Source organism: Rhodamnia argentea, chromosome 4 (assembly GCF_020921035.1).
Source record: "Rhodamnia argentea isolate NSW1041297 chromosome 4, ASM2092103v1, whole genome shotgun sequence".
NCBI classification, from domain to species: domain Eukaryota; kingdom Viridiplantae; phylum Streptophyta; class Magnoliopsida; order Myrtales; family Myrtaceae; genus Rhodamnia; species Rhodamnia argentea.
The window spans coordinates 20664674-20689529 of NC_063153.1; the positions used below are offsets into that span (position 1 = coordinate 20664674).

General features: G+C 40.2%; 4 protein-coding genes across 7 annotated transcripts; 1 reads left to right on the forward strand and 3 right to left on the reverse strand.

The window, feature by feature from the left end:
* Positions 1–686: 686 nt before the first annotated feature.
* LOC115741114 (glutamyl-tRNA(Gln) amidotransferase subunit C, chloroplastic/mitochondrial) lies at positions 687–2822 on the reverse strand. The gene is made up of 6 exons (XM_030674837.2): positions 2472–2822; positions 2328–2368; positions 1856–1911; positions 1672–1723; positions 1469–1566; positions 687–1138 (listed from the first exon to the last, which is right to left on the reverse strand). Exons 1-5 carry the CDS (start codon positions 2715–2717, stop codon positions 1485–1487), a joined length of 477 nt encoding a protein of 158 aa, XP_030530697.1. The 5' UTR covers positions 2718–2822; the 3' UTR covers positions 687–1138; positions 1469–1484.
* Positions 2823–4091: 1269 nt separating this feature from the next.
* LOC115741117 (50S ribosomal protein L18-like) lies at positions 4092–5505 on the reverse strand. Of its 4 annotated transcripts, none has more exons than XM_030674841.2 (2): positions 5403–5505; positions 4092–4648 (listed from the first exon to the last, which is right to left on the reverse strand). In XM_030674841.2, the coding sequence occupies exon 2, from the start codon at positions 4635–4637 to the stop codon at positions 4254–4256; it is 384 nt and encodes a 127-aa protein (XP_030530701.1). In that variant the 5' UTR covers positions 4638–4648; positions 5403–5505; the 3' UTR covers positions 4092–4253. The 4 variants fall into 4 exon arrangements, with proteins under 4 accessions (XP_030530701.1, XP_048133211.1, XP_030530703.1 ...); XM_048277254.1 differs by having other exon boundaries at positions 4092–4711; positions 5404–5427; XM_030674843.2 differs by lacking the exon at positions 5403–5505 and adding an exon at positions 5355–5374.
* A 3944-nt stretch (positions 5506–9449) lies between these two features.
* On the forward strand, positions 9450–11644 carry LOC115741113 (transcription factor RAX2-like). Its single transcript, XM_030674836.2, has 3 exons — positions 9450–9712; positions 10147–10276; positions 10662–11644. The coding sequence occupies exons 1-3, from the start codon at positions 9577–9579 to the stop codon at positions 11278–11280; spliced, it is 885 nt and encodes a 294-aa protein (XP_030530696.1). The 5' UTR covers positions 9450–9576; the 3' UTR covers positions 11281–11644.
* Positions 11645–16563: 4919 nt separating this feature from the next.
* On the reverse strand, positions 16564–23204 carry LOC115741108 (far upstream element-binding protein 2-like). The gene is made up of 7 exons (XM_030674826.2): positions 22867–23204; positions 22211–22536; positions 21232–21417; positions 20768–20869; positions 20555–20626; positions 20320–20436; positions 16564–17984 (listed from the first exon to the last, which is right to left on the reverse strand). The coding sequence occupies exons 1-7, from the start codon at positions 23060–23062 to the stop codon at positions 16824–16826; spliced, it is 2160 nt and encodes a 719-aa protein (XP_030530686.1). The 5' UTR covers positions 23063–23204; the 3' UTR covers positions 16564–16823.
* Between the last annotated feature and the right edge of the window lie 1652 nt (positions 23205–24856).

Consider the following 24856-nt stretch of genomic DNA (forward strand, 5'->3'; position numbering starts at 1 on the left):
ATCAATCTTCGTACATCTAATACAATTTGAAAAGGAAAATCCAGTTTCGGAGACAAGATGGCCATAAGGCTTATTTAGACAAAGTTAAGGGGGAAAAAAAAAGATGCCTCAAAATGGTATTAGATTTTCTGAAAAGCTCTTGACCGACCAGAAGATAGTAGCTCGACCAAATAAACGAGTAAGCCAGAGTTCGTCCCAAACAACGAGGGCGTATATACAAGCAAGATCAAAATAATAAGACAGATTTCTTTCTGTTCTTTTACGCTTAAGAAAACCTGAAGGCGCTGAAAAAGAGCTATAGAGGATCTTCACTCTCTGTTGGTGGAATACGGAAGCAATCTTTGAGGAATGTTCTACTAAAAGCGGCAGAAAAGAAGGTTTTGTCATGCTTTATAAAGGAGATTTACCACCTTCAGCATCTGCTTTTTTAAACGCACGATCAACATAACAATCAGCAAACAGATCAAAATCCACGTTTGTCAGAGTGACCGATGTCCACACCCATTTGGTTCGCATTTGAATTTTGCAGACAGTAGCTTTCGACTGGTATCAAGCTGTGAGATTTACATATTTCTTGAAACTTGGAGAAGGTGAAGACCAAGTTCCAAGATAACCCAGATAACACAAAGGACCCTCAACATTGTACCAGACAAGACTCTGGGGCAAAGAAGAAGAGTGCTGAAGCAGTTAGGAATGTGCCAAAGTAGGGCCTTCTTGATTCTTTGAAATGCGAAGTGAGATATCATACCACCTTGTAGGCGTCGGGCTTACGCCATAGTTGCTACATACCACTGGCCACTATAGCAATGACAGATCAAACATGTCATCTATTCAGTGATTGACTTGGAAAAGTCCAATAAGCTCTTTCCAAGACAATGATTAAGACTGCCAGTTTCATGTTCTACTTCCTTAAGTACTAACAAATAAAGCTGAACAATTATGAGATTCCAAACAAGAATCTACCCTTTTAAGGACTCATATCTTGCCTCCATGTTGAAAAATCTTAGCTTACTCCTCTGGCGCTAATATGTCTAAAAGGTGGAATGGAATACTGCCGTCAACTGGGTGATGCTAAAGCATGCATCATAGGTAGAATCGATCATAGACAGGAGCAATTTCTAGGACGCCAATGCCAGCCCTACATACAGCGAAACACAATCAAACTCAAAGTCACAAGCTAAAGTAAAGTCACCAGCAAAAGATTGCTGTTTCATCACATACAATGATGTCATTTGTATCAAAATATGAAAATCTCAAATTTCACACGCTTTCCATCAAGTTGTGCCACCCCTACATACAGCAAAACGCAATCAAACTCAAAGTCACAAGCTAAAGCAAAGTCATCAGCAAAAGATTGCTGTTTCATCATGGCATACAATGATGTCATTTGTATCAAAATATGAAAATCTCAAATTTCACACGCTTTCCATCAAGTTGTGCCAATAAAGCATCTTCATAAATGACTAACCTAGAGGCGGATGAGGTTACTCTGACTCCTTGTTCAAAACTTTGGGGACCTTAATAAATGGCTCCTCATAGCTTGGAACAGAAGATATCAAGGCCTCCCTGTTGCAGAAGAAAGTCAAGCTTAACCCAAAAGGCAAAAGCAATGCAAAATCAACTGCTAGCACAGAAATCTGGAAAATAGGAGTTGAAAGGGAAAAATATAACCTGTTATGAAACGTTTCAGGAACATCCTCACGCAATTGATCGCCATCCGTATCTACAAGGTCCATCAACCAATAACATTAGATCGTCGATGCACAATCTCTCAATTTTCCAGCAATTGATGCAAGGTACATGCAGCATATACTTTGAAGACAAATTAACCATCTCATAGTAACGCTTCAAGAACCTGCTCTTAACGCGGGCTCGACGCTTTGAAGTTCCACATCTTGAAGCTGTCCAAACCTGACATGAGCACACCATCAGAAAAACAGTATAAAAGATCACGAACTTCGACTATACAGACCAGATAATGTCAGTATCTTTGGCAAGAAAGAGTTGCCCATCACAATTATCAACATCCCCAACATTAAATGTTTCAAATTCACAGGTAGAATCCAATACTTGCATAACTAAGCTAACTCCTGAAAAGCCCATAACATAGGAGTGGATAACCTTGTCTGCTATTCGGAGTGTTAGAGAACGAACCAAACCAAATTGACACTTTTAACAGGTTGTAAACCTCGTTCGGCAAGGCAGCATTTAAGATTTTCAAAAAGCCACCCCAAGTGGTGCTGCTAATTATCAATTTCCCTACCAGAATCGAGACATCTCCACAAAGAATGAAGAGACTTTCTAGACAGAGACAGAGAGAGGCGTACCAATCCACCACTTGTCGAATCTTCGGAGTGAACTCCTCAATCTAGAAACGAAAAGCCGGAGCATTGGAACAGAAACTAAGCATAAGACCCAACAGATGCACGAACACAAAAAAAGAGCGTGTCAGTGTACACTGCAACACATACCTCTTGAGGGGTGAGAGAAATGCGGGCAGTTTCAGCTAAGCGAGGCAGGTCCGGAGGCTCGAGCGAGGAGGAGGAGGAGGGAGATTTCGAGGTCGAGCAGCTTCGGATGATTACTGAGTCGAGCTTGGTATGAAGAAGAGGGATTGAGTTCGAGAAGGCGACGAAGTTGCGGGTGAAGAGGAGACGGCGATGGTTCGTGGGTATTGCTCCTTTCAAAAGAAGCAGAGTTCGACTCGCCATTGCCATGGTTTTTCCTCGCTTTCTTCCTCTCCACGCGCTAATCGAGAGTCGAGACGACGTTATCAGGCAATGTGAAGAAGGCAGGACTACTGGTTCGTGGGATAAACAGTGATGACCTGACAGACACCTTGTGCTGAGTTTGTTTTAAATCCCTATTTCACTAATTTTTCTTAATATTTGTTTATGTGGCTTACGAATTTGCTAAAAGTACATATTTGACATAAAATTATAAATTTTTATTGTTACTATCTCTTGAAACAAATGTCGATAATTCATTAGAACAATTACTAATTTTGACGCAACCAAATAGACGTTAATACATGGACTCAAATAAAAGTTAGAAAGTTAGTTATTTTCTACGCATTAATAAACCATGTAAATAAACATTAGTGAATTATTAAGATAGTTGGTAATTTTTCACTTTCATTAAAGTATTGGTAAGCTACTAACCTATTATCGGCCAAACAAGTTGCCCGTCAAAATTTTTGTTACCAGGAAGTTTTGGCAGTGCTAATGATTTTTACATTTTACTAACATTGAAACATTAATTTTTACAAATAGAGTTGTCGCAAGTGAATAGTTTATACATGAGTAATGGTTCATGAGCAGTACATTCTTTACTAAATAGCATCTATCCTTTTTTTCCCAAGCTATTGGTCATAGCCTTAGTCAGAATGTGATGTATTTTGCGGATGATGTATCGGGCTGCATCTTATGAGAAAGAAACTTGAAGAAGCAAAGCGAGCGGACGAATTGTAAATCAGAGTACAAAGACAATGGGATTGATTTGTTGCACCACGCCATTTATGTAACCAACACATCAACAAAGGTTGTATTAATTAAGTTGGCAAACATGTCTGAGTTTTTGCTCCTTGATTTCCTGAGCAATGCTAACCAGAGTAGGGAAGATTCTACCACTGACCCTTGATGTAGAGATTTGTGGAGGTGATGAGTCCAACTCTGTAGCTCTTCCGGATTTCCAGAAGCAGAGGTTTATAGTAACTAGCTGCTGCTCATAGCTGATATGCTATGAGCAGAATAATCACTTATCATAGACATAGAGGTCGACGGATATCATTTACAGCACAAAAATCAGGCAATTTCAGAACTCAAGAGAAAGATCCTATGCTCAGCCTTGGTCTCGAGACTACACTAAAACAGGAAGTTCGGCGAACATAAGCGCGTTAGAGAAGCTGGCTAATTCTGCTTCAAAACCAATTGAAAAGAGAACAAACTCAGCACATTGATCCCTGAACCGGGCATCATAAATGAACGCATGTTAACATGGTTCGATAGTAGTTCTTTAGTCGAGTTTGCAGCTCGGGAGTGAATACTGTGGGCGCGGAGGAAAAAGATGGCCCAATTCAGCACAGCATACTCGAGAGCCAAAGGAGCAACATTCCAGCACAGGCTCATTCGAGACCAAAGATAAACATCTCGTTAAAGTCATTGTAGTCTCAGTGCAAATCGTCTTTCTGTCTCACTGCTTTCAGCAAGATGGCAAGACTACACATACAGAGAAAGAGAAAAGTAAGGAACCGTCTAATAACTCCGCCGAAGAGGATCATCTTCATTCTCATCGAGGATGAGTTTGACACCATTGTTTTTTAGAGCATTGACAATCGCCCAGATCTTTGTTCTGTTCTTGAATCCTTTCTTCTCTATCTCCTTGTTTATGTCAACATGAATGCCTCTCCCGAGTCCCTGCTCGAGACCTTCCACCTTGAGTCGCATAGCCAACACCTCTCCGACGACACCTGCGGCCTTAGCATTGCAAGACCTGCCACACTCCAGAGAGTTCTTGATGGAGTGCTCGACCGTCGATGCTGTGGCCACGATCCGACCATCATTCCGGTCCACGACATTCGCCGTGATGTACTTCAAGGATATGAACAGCCTCAGCACATGCCTCTTTAGAACAGTCATGTCATCTCATCCTGAAAATCATTTCATCAGAAGCACAATCAACAGCCAGCAGGTGAATTGCGAACAAGGCATCCGGTCAGATAAATCTCAAAATTAAATACTTTAGAAGGGCTCCGACGGGAAAAGGATCTTCAGAATTTCCAGTAACTTACAGCCTAGGCCCGCCATTCATAATCTCCTAAACCCAACCGGAATACAAGGCACATTCACAAGATCATCTTCTAGAAGACAAAAACTCGGAAGTCGAAACCTACTACACCTCATGTGCATCGTTACATGAAGCATTCCTACCAAACTTGCAACATTTGCCTAGAAAACATTATCAAATAATCCCCAATCACCCAACAACATATGACACACATTCTCATTGAGGCCGAAGGGACACAGTGCAAAACACCAGACAGAAACCCAAGCATAGTGCACACAGCACTTGAACTTCAACTGAGACCTGAAATGAAATCATCATTCAATCTATCTAAACCTGCGGGGGACGCACGCAAGCACGAACCCTCAACATGAACAAGAATACATCTAAACATTCCCAGTTCGAGTTCACAGTCCATGATGAGCCAAACACCGGCGCATCTAAAGCTCTACTCAATCACAGCTCGAAATTCAAGCATCTAATTCCCAATCACCGGCGCACAATTGCAATTGAGTATCAGTCCGACGAAACAAACCGATACATAATGCAGCGCGAAGCAAGAGAACACTTAGCTCCATCTAGATAGAATTAAGAGAAGCGAAAAATCAACGAAACCGAACCTCGAGTCTGCAGTGTGCCGTGAATCTCTGAGACGAGAGGGAGAGAGAGCTGAGAGAGAGAGAACCAATATGGAAAACAAAACGGGCCTCTTTCCTAATTCCTCGGCTGTTTCGACCCTATTTTGCAATTTACATAAAATAGAGGACTCTCCAGATAATATTAGGCCCGCAGATTGACATCTCAATACCCACGGACCCGGTTTTAGGGGGTGGGGCTCATTGCGATCTAGCTTGGTTCGGACGTCAAACCGGGTTCGAATTTGAATTTTTGTCTAGTTTTATTCTATCTCATTTTATTTTTTGTTATTCTATTTTTTTTTATAAGACACATGTTATGTACAAATTGCGAAACTCTGCTTCTTCACTCATCGTCTCTATCCCTGATTCTTGAGAAGGTGGGGAATCGAATTCTTCACCCGTCTCTTTCCAAGCGAGAAGGATGATTCGCTACTGAGATAACCCCTAATAATTAAATTGAATGAGATTGTAGCGTGGAATCGAGCCGAAACTGAACTTTGTTTATTTTTTATTTCTCCTAATTCACGAGATTAAATTCGATACAAATAACTCAGAAATGAACTTAATTAAGAAATCAAATCATATCGTAACGTATGAAAAGTGGAATCGAATGGCTTAACGAATTGAGTATATGGTCAAATGAGGTTCGCAAGATAACTTTAGTCCACTAGTTGAACAGGTCTCTCTCGAGGTCCTATCTCGAAAAAGTATATGGCAAATAGTGACGTGGAAAAGAAAAAAGAGAAAAATGATTTCTACGCAAAAGAGAAAAAAATAAAAAATAAAAGAGAGAAAAAATGCTGACGATTGGGTTGACAAAGTCCAGGTCTCGTTTTCATCACTGCACTCAAATAGAGAAAGCCGTTTCAAGGAAGATCACCGAGTCCTGGTCCTTTTAGCTCGATAAAGTATGATCATGATACCGCCATGTGAAAGATCAGACAAGAATCTCACAATTGCTTCGGATACAACCCCAGTCTTGTGGCATGACAAGACACTTGATCCTCTGTAAAAATCCCAATTACAGGCTACCCAGAAAGAACAAAACACCACCCTCTTTGTATATCTGTCCTCATACCATGATAGAAGTTTTATCTTCCAGGTTGGTATCAGTCCGGAGTTTACAGGGCCACAACTTCTCAGCTTCTTGTTCTACAAGATGGAAGAGTTTCTAGTTCATGCAGGCCTTAGAAGGCTCATTGAGAGCTTCGCGATACAAATTCCTTTCCAGTTGAATTCTCGCTGCTTATCGCGTAATAGCGCGAAGCGGGTTCTCATCGTTGTATGAATTTGTGCAGATCTTTGGAATAAAGAGTAAAACTTGAAACTTCCCTGAGTTTCAGTGAACATGGGGGTTGGTGAAGTACTGTTGGAAGGGATCCAAGACAGGCCTGGACAGTGAATTCCACACCAATGACTTATTTCCTGCAAATAGCCGAATACTGCCTTACCTCACATAATTTTTCAAAATAACTAAGATTACTGAACTGATCAAGATGAACATTACTGTAGGAAACTCCTGACCAATGAACTTAATAAGGTTTTCAAAAAGATTTGAGATCATGACAGAGAGTTTATACTAAAGTATCATTTGAATCAAATAAGGGAGTTCCTTCTTGTCACTCAAGGCTGTTCTTAAATTTCTTATGTCAGGATGAGACCGGGTCCAATGTATATGAATAATTCCACTTGGGTTTCTGTGACTTGCATAATACTCAATCCACCTACCTTTCTCCTTCGATTGACTTGGTTTGAAGTACATAATTCAACCAACACTTATCTTGATGAAGGAAAAGAGGCTTAGAACGTGAAAGATAAATCCAAATTCGTTTTGTATCTGCCAAATCAACTGTGGTCATTATAGTTTCTCCCGATGAGCTCAAAGTTAATCAACCCCGAGCGGCTCCTTGTGGACTCGGTCCATAAGGCTATTGACACATGCTCCAATGTAAGTGCACGTATTAGGCGCTGCTTGACAGTTAAAATGCGCTTAATTAGCAGTCGGTGAGAAATCCCTATAGCTTAACTTATGAGTGGATTTTACATATGACAAAGTATTTTAATGAGTTTAGACTTTGGTAGTACTCCGAGTTCTCTTGTTATGAAACAGGATTTCGATCATGAGCTCTAACAACACTACAAGAAATAGACCTTGACCCCATGATAAAAGATGCAGCTTTGTTGGTATGATTGACACCGTTTGTGAATTCTCACCTTAATACAAGCTATTCTCAATCCAGGTTTTGAGATCCATGACACGATCAGCCAATAAGTTCCTACTTACTTTAGATTGTGGTTGATGTAGTCCTTGATTTCTCGTTTCTTCCCCAAAGAACTGAAATCCCATCATCTTCCTCTACGCTTCCGAATCGGAAGCAGCATTCTTGCGGTAGTTTGACTCAGCAAGCCGGAATTTCTCCCAAAAAAAAAACGTGTAAGACAACTTCTTTTTCCATGAAAAACATGTCATCGAACTAATCGGAAGATATGAATTGTTTAAGTTTGTGAGAGTTAAGTTTCTGATATTTTTATGTAGTACAAATTTAAAAGCTTTTCAAATTTGAATTATGAGTACTATGATGTATGAACACCCGTCTTGTTGGTAACATCACATCCACGAGGCCATACGTTAGAGTGGAATGCTTCAACCACTTGACCGTTTCATTGCTTAGGCTTACAACATGAGATACTGCAAGTTTGAATCAGAGACCTCATGCAGATTGGACGGAGCTGGAAATCTTATTCTTCGGAAAAATATCAGGATGTTGCATATACTTAGGAATTTCTCAAGACCTAGGTTGAATCATTCATGTATGCTGACAATGTCATGGATTTTGGTTAAGCGGAAAAGGTCTGTATCTCAACTTAGGTACTTCAAACTCAAGTCTTGTCATTCCACCGTTTCTGATTATGCAAGACTCTCTGGATTGCTCTTTGTCTAGAACTATGACAGCGAATAAAATACGCCCAGATTTCATTTCAAACACGATTCAACCGACTGCCACAACTTAATAGGAGTAAGAAACAGTGAAGATTCAATTGAATATAGGGATGCCACGCTTATCATCCATGTAAGTTTAGGATATTGGTTTTCTACTAGTGATAGAGCAAACTGTTAGTTATAGGAGTTAGCATAAGTAAACGGCTGTCTGAAGTACACAAGATTCATGATAGAAAGGTGCACAGACGTCTTGTAAAAATCCGCCTAGGGCATAGGTTACCTTATATTTATAGGCTAATGTGGTTTGATTCGATAAAACATCGCGCCAACGGAGGATTCACATGTAGTAAAGGAGAGAAAAGAAAAACACTAGCTAGATACATTGTTAGCAGAGAAGAGAAGCAGAGCAATTGGACTTTCAAAGGAAGAGCCTTGGACTTCTGCTAAAAGAGGCAAAATTCGAAAGGGAGAAAGGAAAGAACCAGGAAGGCCAGGAGGGAGCTCTAATAGATGGAGTCGTCTTTGTGGACCACCTGATGCTTTTGGGCATGAGCTAAAAAGTGTGCCTCCATTATTATCATCCATATGAAGCAAACTATAGTTTTCTCACTGAAGTAAGCAACAGCTTTGTCAAAGTAAGTATTGATACTGTCTTGATCACACAGGTCATGTAGTTTACATGCAGAAACAGCTAACCTGAAAAGAAGAAAAAGAGCCAAAATTTGAGAAAGAACTAAAGGAAAAAAGCAAAAGAAAACATGAAACAAAGATGAGAGAAAAACCCACCGCTTTGAAGTTTGTAGTCTCGTGTATACCGATGAATTTGTAAGTCGCTAACACTCGATATTGTAGATCAACTGTTTATTTGCCTTATAATGAAAGTCTCATCAAGCTAATTGAATGATCAGCCCTTCCATCCAGCATGGAAGGTCCAAAAACATGTGATTATTTGTTTGTTTATTTATTTATTGCCTGAGCGGCTTGAGATTGAGCAAAAAGAACAAAGTAGCAAGGCATTTTAAAAATGTGGAAAAACAAAAGCATTAAAGTTGAACATAGGAAAGGAGTCGGAAGATTGCACAGTCAAACTTCACCAACTTTATAAAACCCCACACTAGGAGCCCACAGGTTCTTGAATAGTTGAATAGTCCCTTGCCAACTCTCTCTCTCTCTCTCTCTCTCTCTCTCTCTCTCTCTCTCTCTCTGTGAGAAGCCATGGGAAGAGCACCATGCTGTGACAAAGCTAACGTGAAGAGAGGACCATGGTCGCCCGAAGAAGATGCAACTCTCAAGAGCTATCTGGAAGCTCATGGCACCGGTGGAAATTGGATTGCTTTGCCCAAGAAAGCAGGTCGATCTTCCCTTTTGACACTCATTTTGGTTACCAGTTGGACTGGACTCGGCCTAATGTGCACCGGACTTGCATCGAGAGTGCCTTTAGATTGCATGAAATGCGCATATGTAACTGTTTAGGATTCCACTGCCCACTTTCATGTGCATAATTGAGCATGAGTGCAAACACAATTTAGCATCTAAAAGAAAAATTTGAAGCCCCTAGGAGTTCTGAACCAAACTGTTCCATTGAAAGTTCATACTTTTGTTCCTGTGGAAGCTATTGTTTCTCTTTTAGCTGCTGCTTCTTGCAAAGCTTCCTTTCCTTCATTTCCAAGACTTGTGTAATAGTTACCATTCGGGGCTAGTTTCTTGCCAGATAAAGTTTCAGAGTGTTATACATTCTAACTCCTTGGCTCGTCTCCTTATAATGTTGTGCACTACGTATTGCAGGCCTTAGACGGTGTGGGAAAAGTTGCCGCTTACGGTGGCTCAATTATCTGAGACCGGATATCAAACACGGTGGTTTTACTGAAGATGAAGATAATATCATATGCAATCTCTACAATGAAATAGGAAGCAGGCAATTTCTCAGCTTAACTTTTCCCTGTTTTTCTTAGATTATCATTGGTAGTTCCTCGCCCCCCCTGAAAAATATCATCTCTATTTGTAAGTTCAAGTGAATCGGTAGTCGTTTCGCTCTCTTAGCTACAGTCAAAATTCATGCAAGCATGCTCTGAAGGATCAAACTGGAGCTATTGAGTGCAGAACATCTACTTTTGGGGGAGAAACGGGATTCGCCTTTTTATTAAGTAATAAATCCATGAGAAGACAACATAGTCCTGGTTTTACAACAAAGGCTGTGTACACATGATGACGAGTTGCACTACAATTTCGTCACTGTTTTTGTTTTCACTTGCAATATTCTTATGTATCATATTAACACTCATTTTTTTTGTTTTTGATAGGTGGTCTGTCATAGCATCTCAATTGCCCGGAAGAACGGACAACGACGTCAAGAACTATTGGAACACCAAGCTGAAGAAGAAACGACTCGCCGGAAAAGTTAATGTTGCTAATAACAGCAGCAGCAACACAATGTCCAGTTCCAACACCCCTGCTCTCCTCGGGTTCGCCAGCAACCATCCTTCTGGTTTGCCAAATCTAGACGTGTACCATTGCGGATCTTCTGTTTCGGATATCCATGCTTTCACAGTTGCTGAATGCCAAGTAATATACGATGGAGCAACTACTGCTAGTGTTCACAATTCGGCATATTATCCTTACACAGGCTTCAATGTCATAAAGTCTAATGAAATCGACGTGGGTTCAAAGGTATCGACTTCAAGCATTTCTAATTCATCCAGCATCTCGAGTTCGTCGTCGTCTTTGGCAATGGACGACAAGGCTTCGTTGCTCACTTGCAACAGGGGAACACTTGATGAGGCCGCTGCAATTATGGATTTCGGGTTCGGATTCCCCTGTGACATTGTCAACAATGGTATCTGGTTTCAGGAGAGAGCTCAGGAGAACCCTCTCAACTACGGCGGCTATATTCCAAGTTCTGATTTTAACTATATATGCTGAAACAATTTGCAGTACTGCAGTATAGCTCAATATTGAAGTGGCTGAAGGGAAACATTGGAGGATTTAATGGGCACTAAAATACACGAAGCTTTCTAGGAATTTTCTTTCTGCATGCTCCTAGGTTAATCAATTTACACCTCTTAACTGCTCTATGAACATATGCTTCGAACCACGTCGTCTACAAATTGATTATAGGTCGGGATGGGCTCGGGGTCGCTCCTGTGTGTTAGCGTAGAGGACTTGTGATAGGTTCAACTGTATTACGAGCTCTGATCGGAGATCATCTCCCGAATATCAAGTCGCCTTAGCATAGGTTTGTACATGAATCTCTCTTAGTAATGAAATTAGAGCCTCAATGTATCGACTCGGCAAATCTCCTGTATGTATTGCATGCGAATGTTCCACCTGCGCGCGTATAGACTTAGATAAAATCGTGTCATGGACATGCGCATCACCGCACGCGACACAACCTTCGCATGTGTGTTGTCTGAGCGTCTGTTGCGGGGTTTCACTTGGGAATCAGAGGGAGTGGGGCAGGGGAAGATTTGGTCTCCTGTATCACTTTGTTGTTGTGAAAATAAGGATGTCTGACGAGGAATGTGAGAGGATTGCATCAGCATGTCTGCCTATTCTCTGGCCTCTCAACGTTCACAGAAGTTGCATGAAAGAGAGGCTCCCATGACCAATTCAAATGTCCTCTTTCAAGCTCTAACCATAAAAGATTCTCTCTCATGGAGATTTCTCTTATACGTAGAGGAAAGACGAAACGTATCGGCATATACGCTCGACAAAACCAATCACGCCGAGTCGTGGGTTCGACCATTGTCTGATACATAATGAGCATGGCGCAATCGAAGGAGAACATCTGGACAGATGCGAGAGGAACGAATGAGCGAAACATAGTCGAAGATCGTGATCTCGTGAACCTCGAGCATGATGTTGCTTCTAATTTTCTTGCATGTGAACCAGCTCGTACCCGTCCGATAAAAAAAGAAAAGAAAAAAAGAGCTTGTACTGTGTACTAAGCGTCTGCAACTCATCCCCTTCTTGACCCTTTCTACATGTATGTGATGGGTTCCGGCCACTCTTCTATCCTCAACCGACTTTCGGTAGACAAACTTTCACGTGAAGAAGGGTGTACTAGTTTGGGGTATAAAAGGACATTTATAGAGAGGACGCGGCATCATTTTCTAGTGAGTTGATACCATGAAAACTGCCAAATTGATACATATGTAATAAATTCACCCAAAATTAATTTTTTGACTACCGAAAATCTCAAACTAATACACTTGTGACAAATTTTCCTTTCATTAGTTTTTGTTAAATTTTACCATTAAATTGCTAAATTGGATGACATGTAAGAGTTGACAAGCATACCAATTTAGGGTTTTACCCTCCGTTTGTCATAGGTATACTAATTTGGGATTTTTTGTGATGTTAATCAGATTTAACAAAAATTAACGCAGATGCACTAGTTTCGAATTTTTGGTGGTCAAAAAGTTAATTTAAGATAAATTCATCATAAGTGTATCAATTTGGGATGGTATTAAGCCTTTTCTAGTATTTTTAACACCCTTCTTGGGCAAATTCTATTGCTTCTTCAATCTTGCACTTATCTACCCCCCAAAAAAAAAAAAAAATTGGGGGACTTGCGTTTCATGTTCACATGCCATCTGGGGGTCGAGCAGTGCATCTTGCAAGGCGCCCTTGACCATTGTCGCTCGCTAGCTTTCAAAAAAGGGAGCGCTAACAAAGTCAAAAAGCAAAGGGTAGTAGCGCTTGAGGTTCTTAAATGAACAGAAACGTCCAGGAACGACCCTCGATTTCGTTCCTTTCATTGTTTGAATCCCCCCAAAAAGCAAAAAAAACATAAAAATTGAATTGGTCCATTGGACAGTTCTTGGTGGCATTACATGCGTGTGAATATTCCCCCTGTTAAATGTGTCATTAAGACAAAAGTTGTAAAGCCACCAAGTAAATTAAACATAGCAAAGCTCATGTAGAGGATGACAGAAATGGCTTTCCGAGGTCACATACACTATTCAATTGAGATTATATGACTACAATCTCAAATATTAAGGATGAATGAGGCCGCTTGTGTATAATTTATTTTAAACCGGTGGTGTATACTCTAATTTTTAAATTTACCTTGAAAAAAGAACAAAAAAATGTATCTCACAGCTGTGGAAAACCATATATTCAAAGAAGCCCACTTTGAAAAAAAAAAATCCACATAATAACCTCATTTTCCTTATTGACCCTTGAGATCCGGCAAGTCGTTTGGTGCTCATCCTTCCAATGAACCCCGAGCTAAACGACATAGTCTCCGCACGATGAAAAAGCTAATCTCTAGGAACACCCAATCGGAACATTCTCTGTAATTTACAGATAAGCACGATCCGACAATACAGATTTTAAATTAGAATCGCTCAACCTCTGACCAATTGAATAATAAAATTAAGGGTCTGAAACAGAAAAATATAGATTCCGAAGAACAATGCACACCGACGCTAATCTCATCCAGCAACCCACGATATAGTAATAATATTTCTTGAAGTGAGAGCGATTGTCCTCATATAATTTTTTTTTTCATCAGAGTTGTCCTCGTATAATTGAGCCGGTGGAAAGTCACTGCATGGATAGTCGTCCATTAGAGAAGACTTAGGAAGCAAGCATTCGTAAATTATAATGATTCTTCACTAATTATTAAAAAAGAGACAAAGGACAGCCAAATATTTTTGGGAATACTAAGGTTTGGAGAAATAAATAAATCGACATAGGGCTCATAATAGATTGCATTCCCTCTCTTTCAAACCGAGGTGGTCCCTATGTTGTTTTCCCCAAGAATCTTATCATCAAGAAGGCACTGTCCTTTCATTTTACTAATTTGCCCTTTATGACTTATTTAGTGCCGGTAGCCAATTTCTCTTTTGCCTTTGGAGTTGAACCTTTCAAAACAACTGGCTTATAGTAATCTGTAATCACCCTGTCTGAGCATTTCCCGCTGGCGAGTTTCTCAGGTCAACACACCTCTGCTTTTGTCCGAAATTAAAAACCGTCTCTTGTTCAAAACCATCCTACATTTTCAAATATTCCACCTTTAATCCTTCCATTTCTTTGCCAACATCAACTATGATACTCATTGCCATCCCACTCGGATTAGGTGATCATAGCCACAAGCGAGCCTGGGCTCGAGCTCAAGCAGATCATGGCCATTCACGCCACGAGGTGGTGCGGCCATATGCTGCAAACGCCAATGCATTTGTTGGTTGGATAACCGTATATTGCAGATGAAATAGCACCAGTGCTCTCTGCTCCTGAAAGAAATTCACGAATAAAATCCCGAATGCATTAAACTTACGTGGAGGAGTGCACCCTTCAAGAAGATGGAAAGAAACCCCAGTATTTTGACTTTACTGCAGTTGCGTAATTGCAACAATGTCTTGCTAATAATGCACCGATGCACAAAAAGAAAAGGAAAAGCTTGGCCAATAGGTAACTAAAACCTTTGGCAACGGAGATATTTACCCAATCGTCAATGCACAGAAGGTGAATTGCAAATTCGATACTTCTGTATCTTACCTCTGCAGTGAAGAATCTAGACCAATATGACTAGCATCGATACTTCGATTCTCGAGCAGCTGCTTCATGAATGAAACAGTTGCTGTCAAACAGAATGGGGCCATATAGTCTTTTGCCGTTGCAGAAGCTAGCTCTTATTTAAGAAACATTTGACAAAACAAAGCGCCCCATCATTTGACATTCATATGGACTTGTCAGAAACAAGTTTGGTATAGCTTCAACAATCAAAATGAATAGCATGCACCAGAATTTAATGAAAGAAAGGAGAGAACCTACAAATAAAATGACCAGAGAATAATTCTTATATAATTCAGCAAGCTCTCACGAATTAGACCAAGCATCTTGCTCTAACCACATGATAGAACAAAGTTTATTGCAGTTTCCACACAAATGAAGGCACACGCTAGCATCGTGTGACGATAGCATGCAAAAACTTCAGTGGAAAGCCACGCTTCTAGAGAGCTTAGAGAAATCAGATCTAGACCATTCAAATTCTTTGAAAACTGCATTCTCTTTTGCAACTAGAACCATAAACGGGACTGTATCGTTGATATCTCCGACACCCATCAATTCCACACAACCTGAGAAATCTTGAAACGTGCCGATCATCAACTCTAAACCTTACAAATAAGAACACTCCAAAAATGTCCATATGTCATACATTGTAGCTTCAATTTGCACAGGGGATATGGATTGAGATCTCAAAATTTGCACTAGAATGATGTTATCACTGTCGGTTTCTCCTGCCCTAATGTTTCCACTTGAACATAGCTAAAGATCTAAAAGGGATGGCAGATATATCACCCTAAGGAATGATGTAATCACCTAAGGAATAAGCATCTGTCCAGATATGAATGAGATAGGTAAGATGGTAGCAGGAAATATAGTGAAGTTATTTCAAAATGTAAAGCCATTACCTTAAAAGAACTCCTGAATAGATACCCCTAAAAGACCATACTTAAGAAGAAATGGATCCATGAAAGGTAAACCACAGAAAGTTGCATATCGATCATGTTGAAAAATCAGATGTTAGATAAGGAAAGCAGATGAAGAGAGACCATAAGTACCATCAATACTCACCATCCATGGTAGCTTGTGACCTGGAACTGTTCTTCAATCAACCATCATTTCTTGACTTGACCTAGTTGCTAATGAACTGATTTAAGCTCATTTTAGTTGCTGCAATGGGAAGTCAGCGTCAGATTTTCTTTTTCTTTTAAATTTTTGCATGCCACATGCAGATCGCATCTGTGCCAGCATGACCCTTAACAAGGAGCCATTTGATGGAAGGGTGAGGAACAACTTGATTGAAATAAAGACATTGATTCTTTGAGCTAACGAAAAAGATCAAGATTTAGCGACAAAGTAGCAAGAGTTACAAGGTCGTGGCTAAGAATGCAACTTACCCACTAAAACTGTATGAAACAACTGGCACATAATAATTTAGCTATCTGTCACAATCAGAACACCTCAAGCAACGTACGCTGAAGGATCTATGTCTCGCAATCTTCTTGTTTGTATAAGAGTAGTCAGAAGATAATGCAACTATAGACCTGGCTATCAAAATCTTTAGTGGACTACAGTCATGCCAGCAGTATACATCTGCAATTTCATTTTGCTATGTCCACGTAATCAGTCTTTGATACACACATCTCTACCATCAACTCCTTGAAATAGAAAGAGTGAGATTAATTCTGAGAATAATTGTTCATTCAGCCAACTAAATAGATTAAACTAAGAATCTAGTCTCCATAACCTTACAAACCAATATCAGTTAATGGACAAGGCAGATCCCAGAAGCAAAAGAAGTTGCAGTGCAACATTTACTAGTTGGAGTAACCAAGAGAAAATTGCACGAGAGTCTAGAGAATATCTTAAAGCAGTCTGTTCAGAAAGCCAGAATTACCTAGACAGCTAAGCTAATTCCAAAACTAGATATCACATACAGTCGAATAGAAGTTTCAGCGTGCTCCATAAACCTGAGCCGAATCATACTGAGGATAGCCAGGTTGAGGTGATAGAGACTTCCCATAACCAGCTTGGGCATTTGCAGGTACATTACCATAACTGCCAGACTGTGCAACTGATTGGTCATAGCCTGGTTGGGTGGTCGGCTGTTGAGCATACCCTGGCTGAGTCTGACTGCTAGCAGGTGCAGCATACACACCTCCTGGACCCCCACCTAAAGCAGCATCTTGAGGCACTTGATAACCATAATTTGCATTGGCTGTCGCTGGCTGTTCAGGATATGATCCATAACCTCCAGCTGCAGCAGGTTGACCATAGCCAGGAGTAGCTTGTCCTTGCTGTGGATACACAGCACCAGATGCAGGTAACGGCTGATTAAATCCATCACTGGCCGGTACAGACCCGTAACCCTGGTACGTCTGCTGCATAGGCCCACTTGCTGGATATGCATATGTCTGTTGTGATTGCATGCTTGAACTGTACGGTTGCATGGACTGATTGGAACCTGGATAAGGTGTATTGCCAGGTTGATTAGCTCCTGGAGTGCCATAAGATTGAGGATGCCCTCCTGGACCATATTGTTGTGCATAACCAGGTTGCACAGCAGCAGCTTGAGAGTAAACTGGTTGAGAGCTTTGTCCTCCATATGAATGCTGCACTGGAGGGTTATTATACCCAGCTTCATTGTATCCATGCACGTAACTCTGCTGAGGGTTTCCCACTTGAGGGTAAGGACCCGGGTGCCCATAATTTGGACCTTGTGATTGTCCATAGTTGTAACTTGCTTGCGACTGTGGTGGGCCAACACCGTGGCCACCGGATTGACCAGCAATGGGTCCTGAATGAGGAATACCTGCTTGATTTCCTCCATGTCCACCATAAAAATCATAGCTCCCACTGTGAGGTGGGCCCTGCATGCTGGAAGGCCTCTGCTCCCAACCAGAACTAAAACCACTTCTTGGTGGGGGATAACCACCGTAAGAAGGAGGGGGGTATTGTGCATTCTGAGATGTATGTGGTCCTCGCTGCTGATAATCATATGACATCATGTGGCCAGGATGAGGAGCACGTGGACCCCATGTGGAAGCACTTGGTCCACGCGACCGATAAGCATTCTGACTAAACCCACCGGAAAGAGGTGACGGTCTAGGAGTCTGGCCAACAAAAAGTACATAATGAATGCAGTCCATAAGAAAATAAGATACTGAATAGCTAAGCATGAAGATACCAGGAAAAGAATATACAGAAATCAAAGCTTAAAATAGGCTGCAATATAACGCGAGCAAGATTGGTAAATTGGAAAAGCATAAGCGAGCCATTCGACATGAAGTAATATATTAAGAGCTACTCCATGAAGTGGTTGACAAAAAGAAAGCTCATATGATGACACAGACCACATAACAGTCAGCATCTAATCAGCATAGATAGCTTCAATATTCGCATTTACTAGAAAAAAAAAACATCAATATGCATGAAAATGGAGATAAAATGTCTCAGCCTGGTGAAGCGGGAATATGACACCCAGACTAGACCAGGCAAGTTGCAAAAGACCATGTCAAGATAAGGCAAAAGCGAGAGGGACATAATTCCACTTTTGAAAATAAAGGCATATCTCATCAAATCAGAGATGGTACAGATGCTTGTTCTAAATTTGTAAGGCATAAATGTCGAAGGGAAACATACAAACACAGAAGAGACCTTCACATATGCAAGTATTATCCTCATTCCAGAGACATTTTCAAGGCAATTTCTAATAAAAATTCTAAATAAGAGTCTTCTAAGATGGCACACTAATAGACAAGCACATATTCAGCAATACAGGCAATTTCTTTGGCAAATGCTTCAGAAGCTCCTATGCCACCAAGTAAAAATGATAACTTCCTAAAGCCTTAGTCACAAATGCAGGATGCAAAACGAATACCCACCATCAAGAAAAACGACACTATAAACAATAAAAACTACATACCAGGATGTTCAAATTACAAACCACAGTGGCTTTTTCAACCAGTGAGTTACAGAAAGGTCAAAAGAAATGAGTTACCAAACACTAATCACTCAAACTCTCATCAAACAGAACACCTGGCACTAAGCATTTATGTACATGACTCAGATGATGATAATTCTAGACATCCAGACAACAGTGCTTGCCACTTCAGAGCCACTATACATCATAGACCTCAGGCAACCATTAAGCGAGGTTTCTAAACAAGGTTTGCTCTGACGTAGCAATAGAGGTCTCTAAATTGCAATAAAGTATACTACAACTGTTGCAGTAGCTACTAAAAACAGGTTATAAAGCATGGAATGGACCCCACAATAATCCACATGATACGAGTTTAAATGGCCATGACGGCTTATGCCTCATATACAAAACATGGGAGTCACTAGCGGGCGCTAAGGTTAATACAACGTAGGCTTACGACATGATCTTTACTCGAGTCTCAAAGCAATCTTACCAACCATAAACATTCGCCATCCGTAGATTTAATGCCTGATACCTCTCTTCATGTGGATGAGAGAATAGTGTGGTTGTCTATTGCTACACCAAGAAAGCAATGCGAACACCACGGGAGAGGCAATTGCCAAATCTGCATTTTATAAGCCAACCAATTCGAAATCGGCACTTTCAAGATAGAAAAATGATGGCAAGTGGCAACCGACATCTTCGATGGAATGTATGATCTTCCTAAAAGAATTGACTTGACCTTGGCATGGATGATTATTCATGACAACTCTGATAATTGCATTCTCAATCCGTACTTACTCTCAATGACATCTCAAAATCCAGAAAGATTATCGAACATGCAATTAGAGTATATCAAAAGGGGAATAATGTTAATATATATATCTAAGACCAACTCTTCATATTAACTCTACCAAAAGCATGGTGTCTTCATCAACCAACAATATTGACCTATATTCTGATCCACAGACACTTGATATCAACAGAAAAAGATGTCATCCTCACTCTGTTAATTTTCGCACATATCAAAACATCTGAAGATTATTTATGGCTGCAACGTTCTCTCAATTCCCAAGCAGATAGGCAAAATTGAAGATAGCCTCCTTAATACCACTTCTAGAACAATCTACCTTGGCGAAAATGATAAGGGGGAAATTTTCATGTCAGGCCAACATTCATTAAAAAATCTCAGAGCTAACAGCACATAATAAGCTCAACACAAATATCCACGTCGAAAATACCCAAAAGGTTCCTAAAAGTACCTCCGAGGCTATGATTCCAATGAATAAACCAGAGGCGTTTAACATGAAACAATAACGATAAAGGAGCAATATGATTTTCTCCACATAGAAGCCGATGGTAAATTTATCGATTATCATATAGGCTCTCTTTGCAAGAAGAAGAATCGGAAGGTATTAAAGGAACAATGCTGCAAGCAGAAGTAATCACAAGGGAATTGAAAAAATTGCAACTGCATTAAAACAATGCCATTTGTTATCACAAAGAAACAAGGTAAACTAGCAGACCTGTTTCATGACTTCTTTTATCATCTCCGTGGCAACATCAATCTGCCTCCTATCACCACTCACCCTGACAATCCTTTCCTTGGATTCATCACCCTCAGGAAGATGTTGAGGTATCAACTACAAGAAAGTAATTAATTTATTTGGAGATCTTGATGTATGACACTTATTAAAGTACCTATTGATGTCCATAATGCATATCCAGACACCAAAAGGCAAGATATATGACATCGCCTACCTGGATACGGGCTCCTGATCTGGTCTGCAGACCTTTGATGGTATCTCCACCTCTGCCTATAACTAAACCAACCTGAACAAAAAAATACCAGAGAAGACATACACAGAAGTTAATGTCTATAATAATCAGTTCATATAATTCCTGAAAAAGATGTGTGTTTGCTTGTCTGAACATATTATGCCCAATAAATCATCAGTAGTTTCATGGCAACACCTTATCATTTGGAACGTTTATTTCAATCTGTTCTGCAGGCCCTGTGGCATATGCGGTAGCTATGCCTCTAGCTACGAGAGAAGGGGAACCACCAGCATCAGCCTACAACCAAATATTCCGGATAACAGAATTAAATTAGTTTCAACATTCAAGGGAAGATATATTCAATTATAAGTAACATACAGAATCAGCAAAAGCAAACAACTTGTGCAGAAAAGGGAATAATTAATCAGAGGAAGCAAGTCAAGTATGCTTTTTCACCCTGCCAGACAACAAAAGTTTTCTTGTTTCACAATTTTTGTATCCTCTGTGGATCCAGGTAACCAGCATTTTATGTGCATCTCCCACTTTTTAACTAAAGCAGGGAAAAATATAGCTGCTCCACTTTCACTACCGCAAATGCGAAAGTAGAGGAAAAAAGAAGGAGAAAAGGAAGAAAATGCACCGACAGCATCAACACGAACCTCTGCTATGACATCCTTAATAAGCTTCTCAGCCTTGTTGATACTATCCAAAGATCCTGTTAGCTCCACGGGCCTAGTTGTAGAAGACAAATCAGCCTCAGCATCTCTAACAATCTGGATTTTCGCCCCCGAATTGTACTGCAAGTACCGTATGGTCTCTCCAGCCTTACCAATAAGAACACCAACCTGCATGCATGATGCCAAACATGTGTGATCTCATCTTTTGCTCCAAATAAAAAACTTGGAAGAACTCCAAAGAAGAGAAGGTTTGGTAATGAAGTACAATAACTACAGCAGATTCATTATTCATAGCTTAAACAGGAATTTCATATAGTTAATACTGGAAAAGGACTGAAAACAAATATCGCATCCTTCCAAAACCATACTACTTAGTCAAGCGATGTTACCTCTTGAAGACTACTTAACATCAGGCACCAACAGTTACCTCTTAAAGATCCCTCCTTACAACTCTAGCCGAAGATGACTGTACTGAACGCCATACGACAAAGAGGAGCAAAACTATATAAATAAGGGTACAATAACTGATGCCCATAAAGTCAACCCACCATGACACAGTCTCGACTGGAAAGATCAGCACGACTCCATGAAGCAGAGAAGCAAATGATATATGCATGGGAAGTTCTCACATGGCTATTCTGTTTTGTAGCTGATAATTATTAGACAACATTGGAAACTTACAATTTCGCTTGTCGTACTTGTAATAAAAACATGTCATGCATCCTAGAGATCAAGCAGCTCGCTAAGATATGCCACCTCTTGCTCACTGTGAAAAGTTCAACTTGTGCTCTTCATCCAAATTAAGAAAAAGGGAAGGCAAGTACCAAATGATGCTAAAGTTTCCCATTACAAAGACAACTATGATTCAATATCGCCAAACCAATTATGCAGTATAAAAGAGCAAAACAGGACTCCCATGTAGTTCAACTGACAATTTACACAAATAGCAACGCAAATTCACCTTATTATTCGGGACCCCAATTTTGCGGGTCAAAGTGCGACCATCATCAGACACTTGCAGCTGCTGTGCGGACACATCTTGTTGGTTAACATCCGCAGAAGGCACAGCTTCCTCCTTCAAAGTTTCTTGTGAATTGTCCTGAGACTCTGTATTGACATCTTTGGCCCCGTGGTTTTCAGAATATGCCTTTTCATCAACAGCAGCTTCTTCGCTTTCATTGGGCTGTTCCTGAGATTCTTCAACCTCGCTATTATTTTCAGTGGTTCCCTTATTTTCTTCCTCGACTGGCTCATCTCGCTTGTCGTCTTGGTATCCATTCCCGTGAGCTGTTGCCGAGAAGAGAAGACAAACGACGAGTTTATGAGGGAGTCACTTAACATGACAACTAAATTTGCACAGCAGGACGAAATGGTCAACCACATTTCGTGAATCGGAGGCACGAAATGAATCCGAAGCCAAACAAATGAACAAACGCCAAAGTTACTCAATAGCACAATCATTCCTCCTACTTCTGCAACTTTATAAGCAACATCCGAAGATATTCATATTATGTAGCTCAACCTAATCTACGCATAAAAATAGTTATCCAGCTTATCAGCTACAAAACATCGCTACTATCAGCAGGCATAGGCAAAAACACTGAGGGACTGACTTACCTGAAATCTCAGGCTCCTCATCAAGACGAGGACGCTTCACATCTAGAGAATCAGAAGCCGAGACGTGGACATTATAGTCGGAATCGGCTTCTACGACGGGTTCCGGAGCTTCGGCTTCCAAATCGTGGAGCTTCCGCTTGTGATCTAGAGGCGGTGAAGCCGCCGGCTCGAGCGCCACTACCTCTTCCTCCGCCATTTTTGTGCACGATCGGGGATGAAGATGAAACCCTTGGCTCCTTCCGTCTGAGAGAGAGAGAGAGACGTGGCTGCAAAGATGGAGGATTTAAGTGGTTATATATACATGGGAAGTCGGAGAGGAGAGAAACAAGAGAGGTTAGATATTTGGGAAAATGACACGGATAGAGCTTAAACTTTGGCTCAATGTTCAATTTCATTCCTCGACTTTCAATTTGTTCAATCTAATTCCTGAATTACTAATAAATATTCGATCTAGTCCTTAGACTATTAAACAATGTTTAACTTTATCCTTTTGTTAGTTAAAGTTAGCACTATTTGCTGACGCTGCTTTTGATCCTTTTAAGTTAAAAAAAAAAAAGACATATGGAATATCCACATAAGATATTTATTTCAAATTCAGAGAAAAAATCCATGTGAAAATTATCATTAAGAGAACTTAAACTGGGGTAACCGACCAAAAAGGGAAAATAAAGGCCAAATCTTTTTCTTCTCTGTTTCAAATGATCGACGCTAATCGATCCCAAAAACCTTACGGCAAGACAAGAAGGAGGAGGAAGCCTTACAATCTCTCTTAAAAGTAAGTGTCAAGATTTCTTTGTAGAGCATATACGTGGATTTAGGGTTCAAGACTCGACCTTACTCCGAATGGCGACTCTATCTCATCACAAAGGAAAAGTTACCTGTGCCCGGAGTGTTGTATTGGGCGTAATGTTTCCAATGAAGATTTGGGTTTGTACACGTGTGGGTTCTACAAGGACGACATGTCCTATAGGCTTCTCCATGGCTATTATTTAGGGTTAATTAGGGATTTCTTGAAGATGGGTTAATCGGGGCTTTCTCGGAGATTATAATGTACGGTTTATCCGACTCGATCAAAACGTAGTAAGTTGTAAAGTGAGAATAGTTTATTTGGGCATGTTGTGTTATGCAATGCAAAGAGTATTAAAACAATATTGAATCCACAACAAGTTTTGTTATATTAATCTAATGTGGCCCCAACTTGCCATAGTTTTATGTTGTAGCTTTTCATGGCTTTTCACATGTGCCCCTTTCGTCTTTGCTTTCTTGTCATTAGATTATATTTTTTATGTCTGTTTTTCATATTGTATGAACAATATAAATATATTGATTGTGTTCCTTTTCTTTTTTAGTTTAGCTGATTTTTATGTGTAACTTTTTGTAGATTTATATGACTGATGAGACATTCCGATTCACTCTATGGGTTGGGGGTAGGTTTGTGTGTGATAGAATAATAGAGTATGTTGATGGTCATAGTAGTGAGTGGCTTTATGATTCAAACAAACCGAGCTACTTTGAGATTTTGCATTTGGTACAAGATATGGGTTATTCTAATATTGAGAAACTCCACTATTTAATGCCGAGGAAGAATTTTGAGAATGGTCTGAGATTAATTGAAGATGACACTTCGGTACTGGATTTGATGGAAGTTTGGGTGAATATTGATGGTACGTGTGAGATGTACATGTTAGATATTCATTGAACATGGTGAAGACATTCATCTTGGGTTAGTTGACGGATTGATGAATGTAGAAGAAGATGAGGGAGTTGTAATGCCTATTGATGGGGGAAATCATGAAATTGAAGAGGATGATGAACTTTTTTGAGGTCCCATGGTTATCTGACAATGAAGAAGAAGAACTTCAAGTTGCTAGGGGAAAACTTAAAACTTTTAAGGGAGACAATGCATATGGAGTTGCCAAGTTGCTGGATATATCTAGTGAAATAGATGTTGAAGTAGTGCAAAAAAAGAGGAGGAAAAAGACTACAACAA

Excerpts from the sequence above, each read along its gene's own strand:
- LOC115741108 (XM_030674826.2), bottom strand. The coding sequence starts at position 23,062 with ATGGCGGAGGAAGAGGTAGTGGCGCTCGAGCCGGCGGCTTCACCGCCT. Across the intron at positions 22,537-22,866 it reads TGAGGAGCCTGAGATTTCAG|CTCACGGGAATGGATACCAA; the intron begins GTAAGTCAGTCC and ends TCTCGGCAACAG. Across the intron at positions 17,985-20,319 it reads TAAAAGAAGTCATGAAACAG|ACTCCTAGACCGTCACCTCT; the intron begins GTCTGCTAGTTT and ends TTTGTTGGCCAG.
- LOC115741117 (XM_030674841.2), bottom strand. The coding sequence starts at position 4,637 with ATGACTGTTCTAAAGAGGCATGTGCTGAGGCTGTTCATATCCTTGAAG.
- LOC115741114 (XM_030674837.2), bottom strand. The coding sequence starts at position 2,717 with ATGGCAATGGCGAGTCGAACTCTGCTTCTTTTGAAAGGAGCAATACCC. Across the intron at positions 2,369-2,471 it reads TTTCTCTCACCCCTCAAGAG|ATTGAGGAGTTCACTCCGAA; the intron begins GTATGTGTTGCA and ends TTTCGTTTCTAG. Across the intron at positions 1,912-2,327 it reads ATTCGACAAGTGGTGGATTG|GTTTGGACAGCTTCAAGATG; the intron begins GTACGCCTCTCT and ends TGCTCATGTCAG.
- LOC115741113 (XM_030674836.2), top strand. The coding sequence starts at position 9,577 with ATGGGAAGAGCACCATGCTGTGACAAAGCTAACGTGAAGAGAGGACCA. Across the intron at positions 9,713-10,146 it reads TGCTTTGCCCAAGAAAGCAG|GCCTTAGACGGTGTGGGAAA; the intron begins GTCGATCTTCCC and ends TACGTATTGCAG. Across the intron at positions 10,277-10,661 it reads TACAATGAAATAGGAAGCAG|GTGGTCTGTCATAGCATCTC; the intron begins GCAATTTCTCAG and ends TGTTTTTGATAG.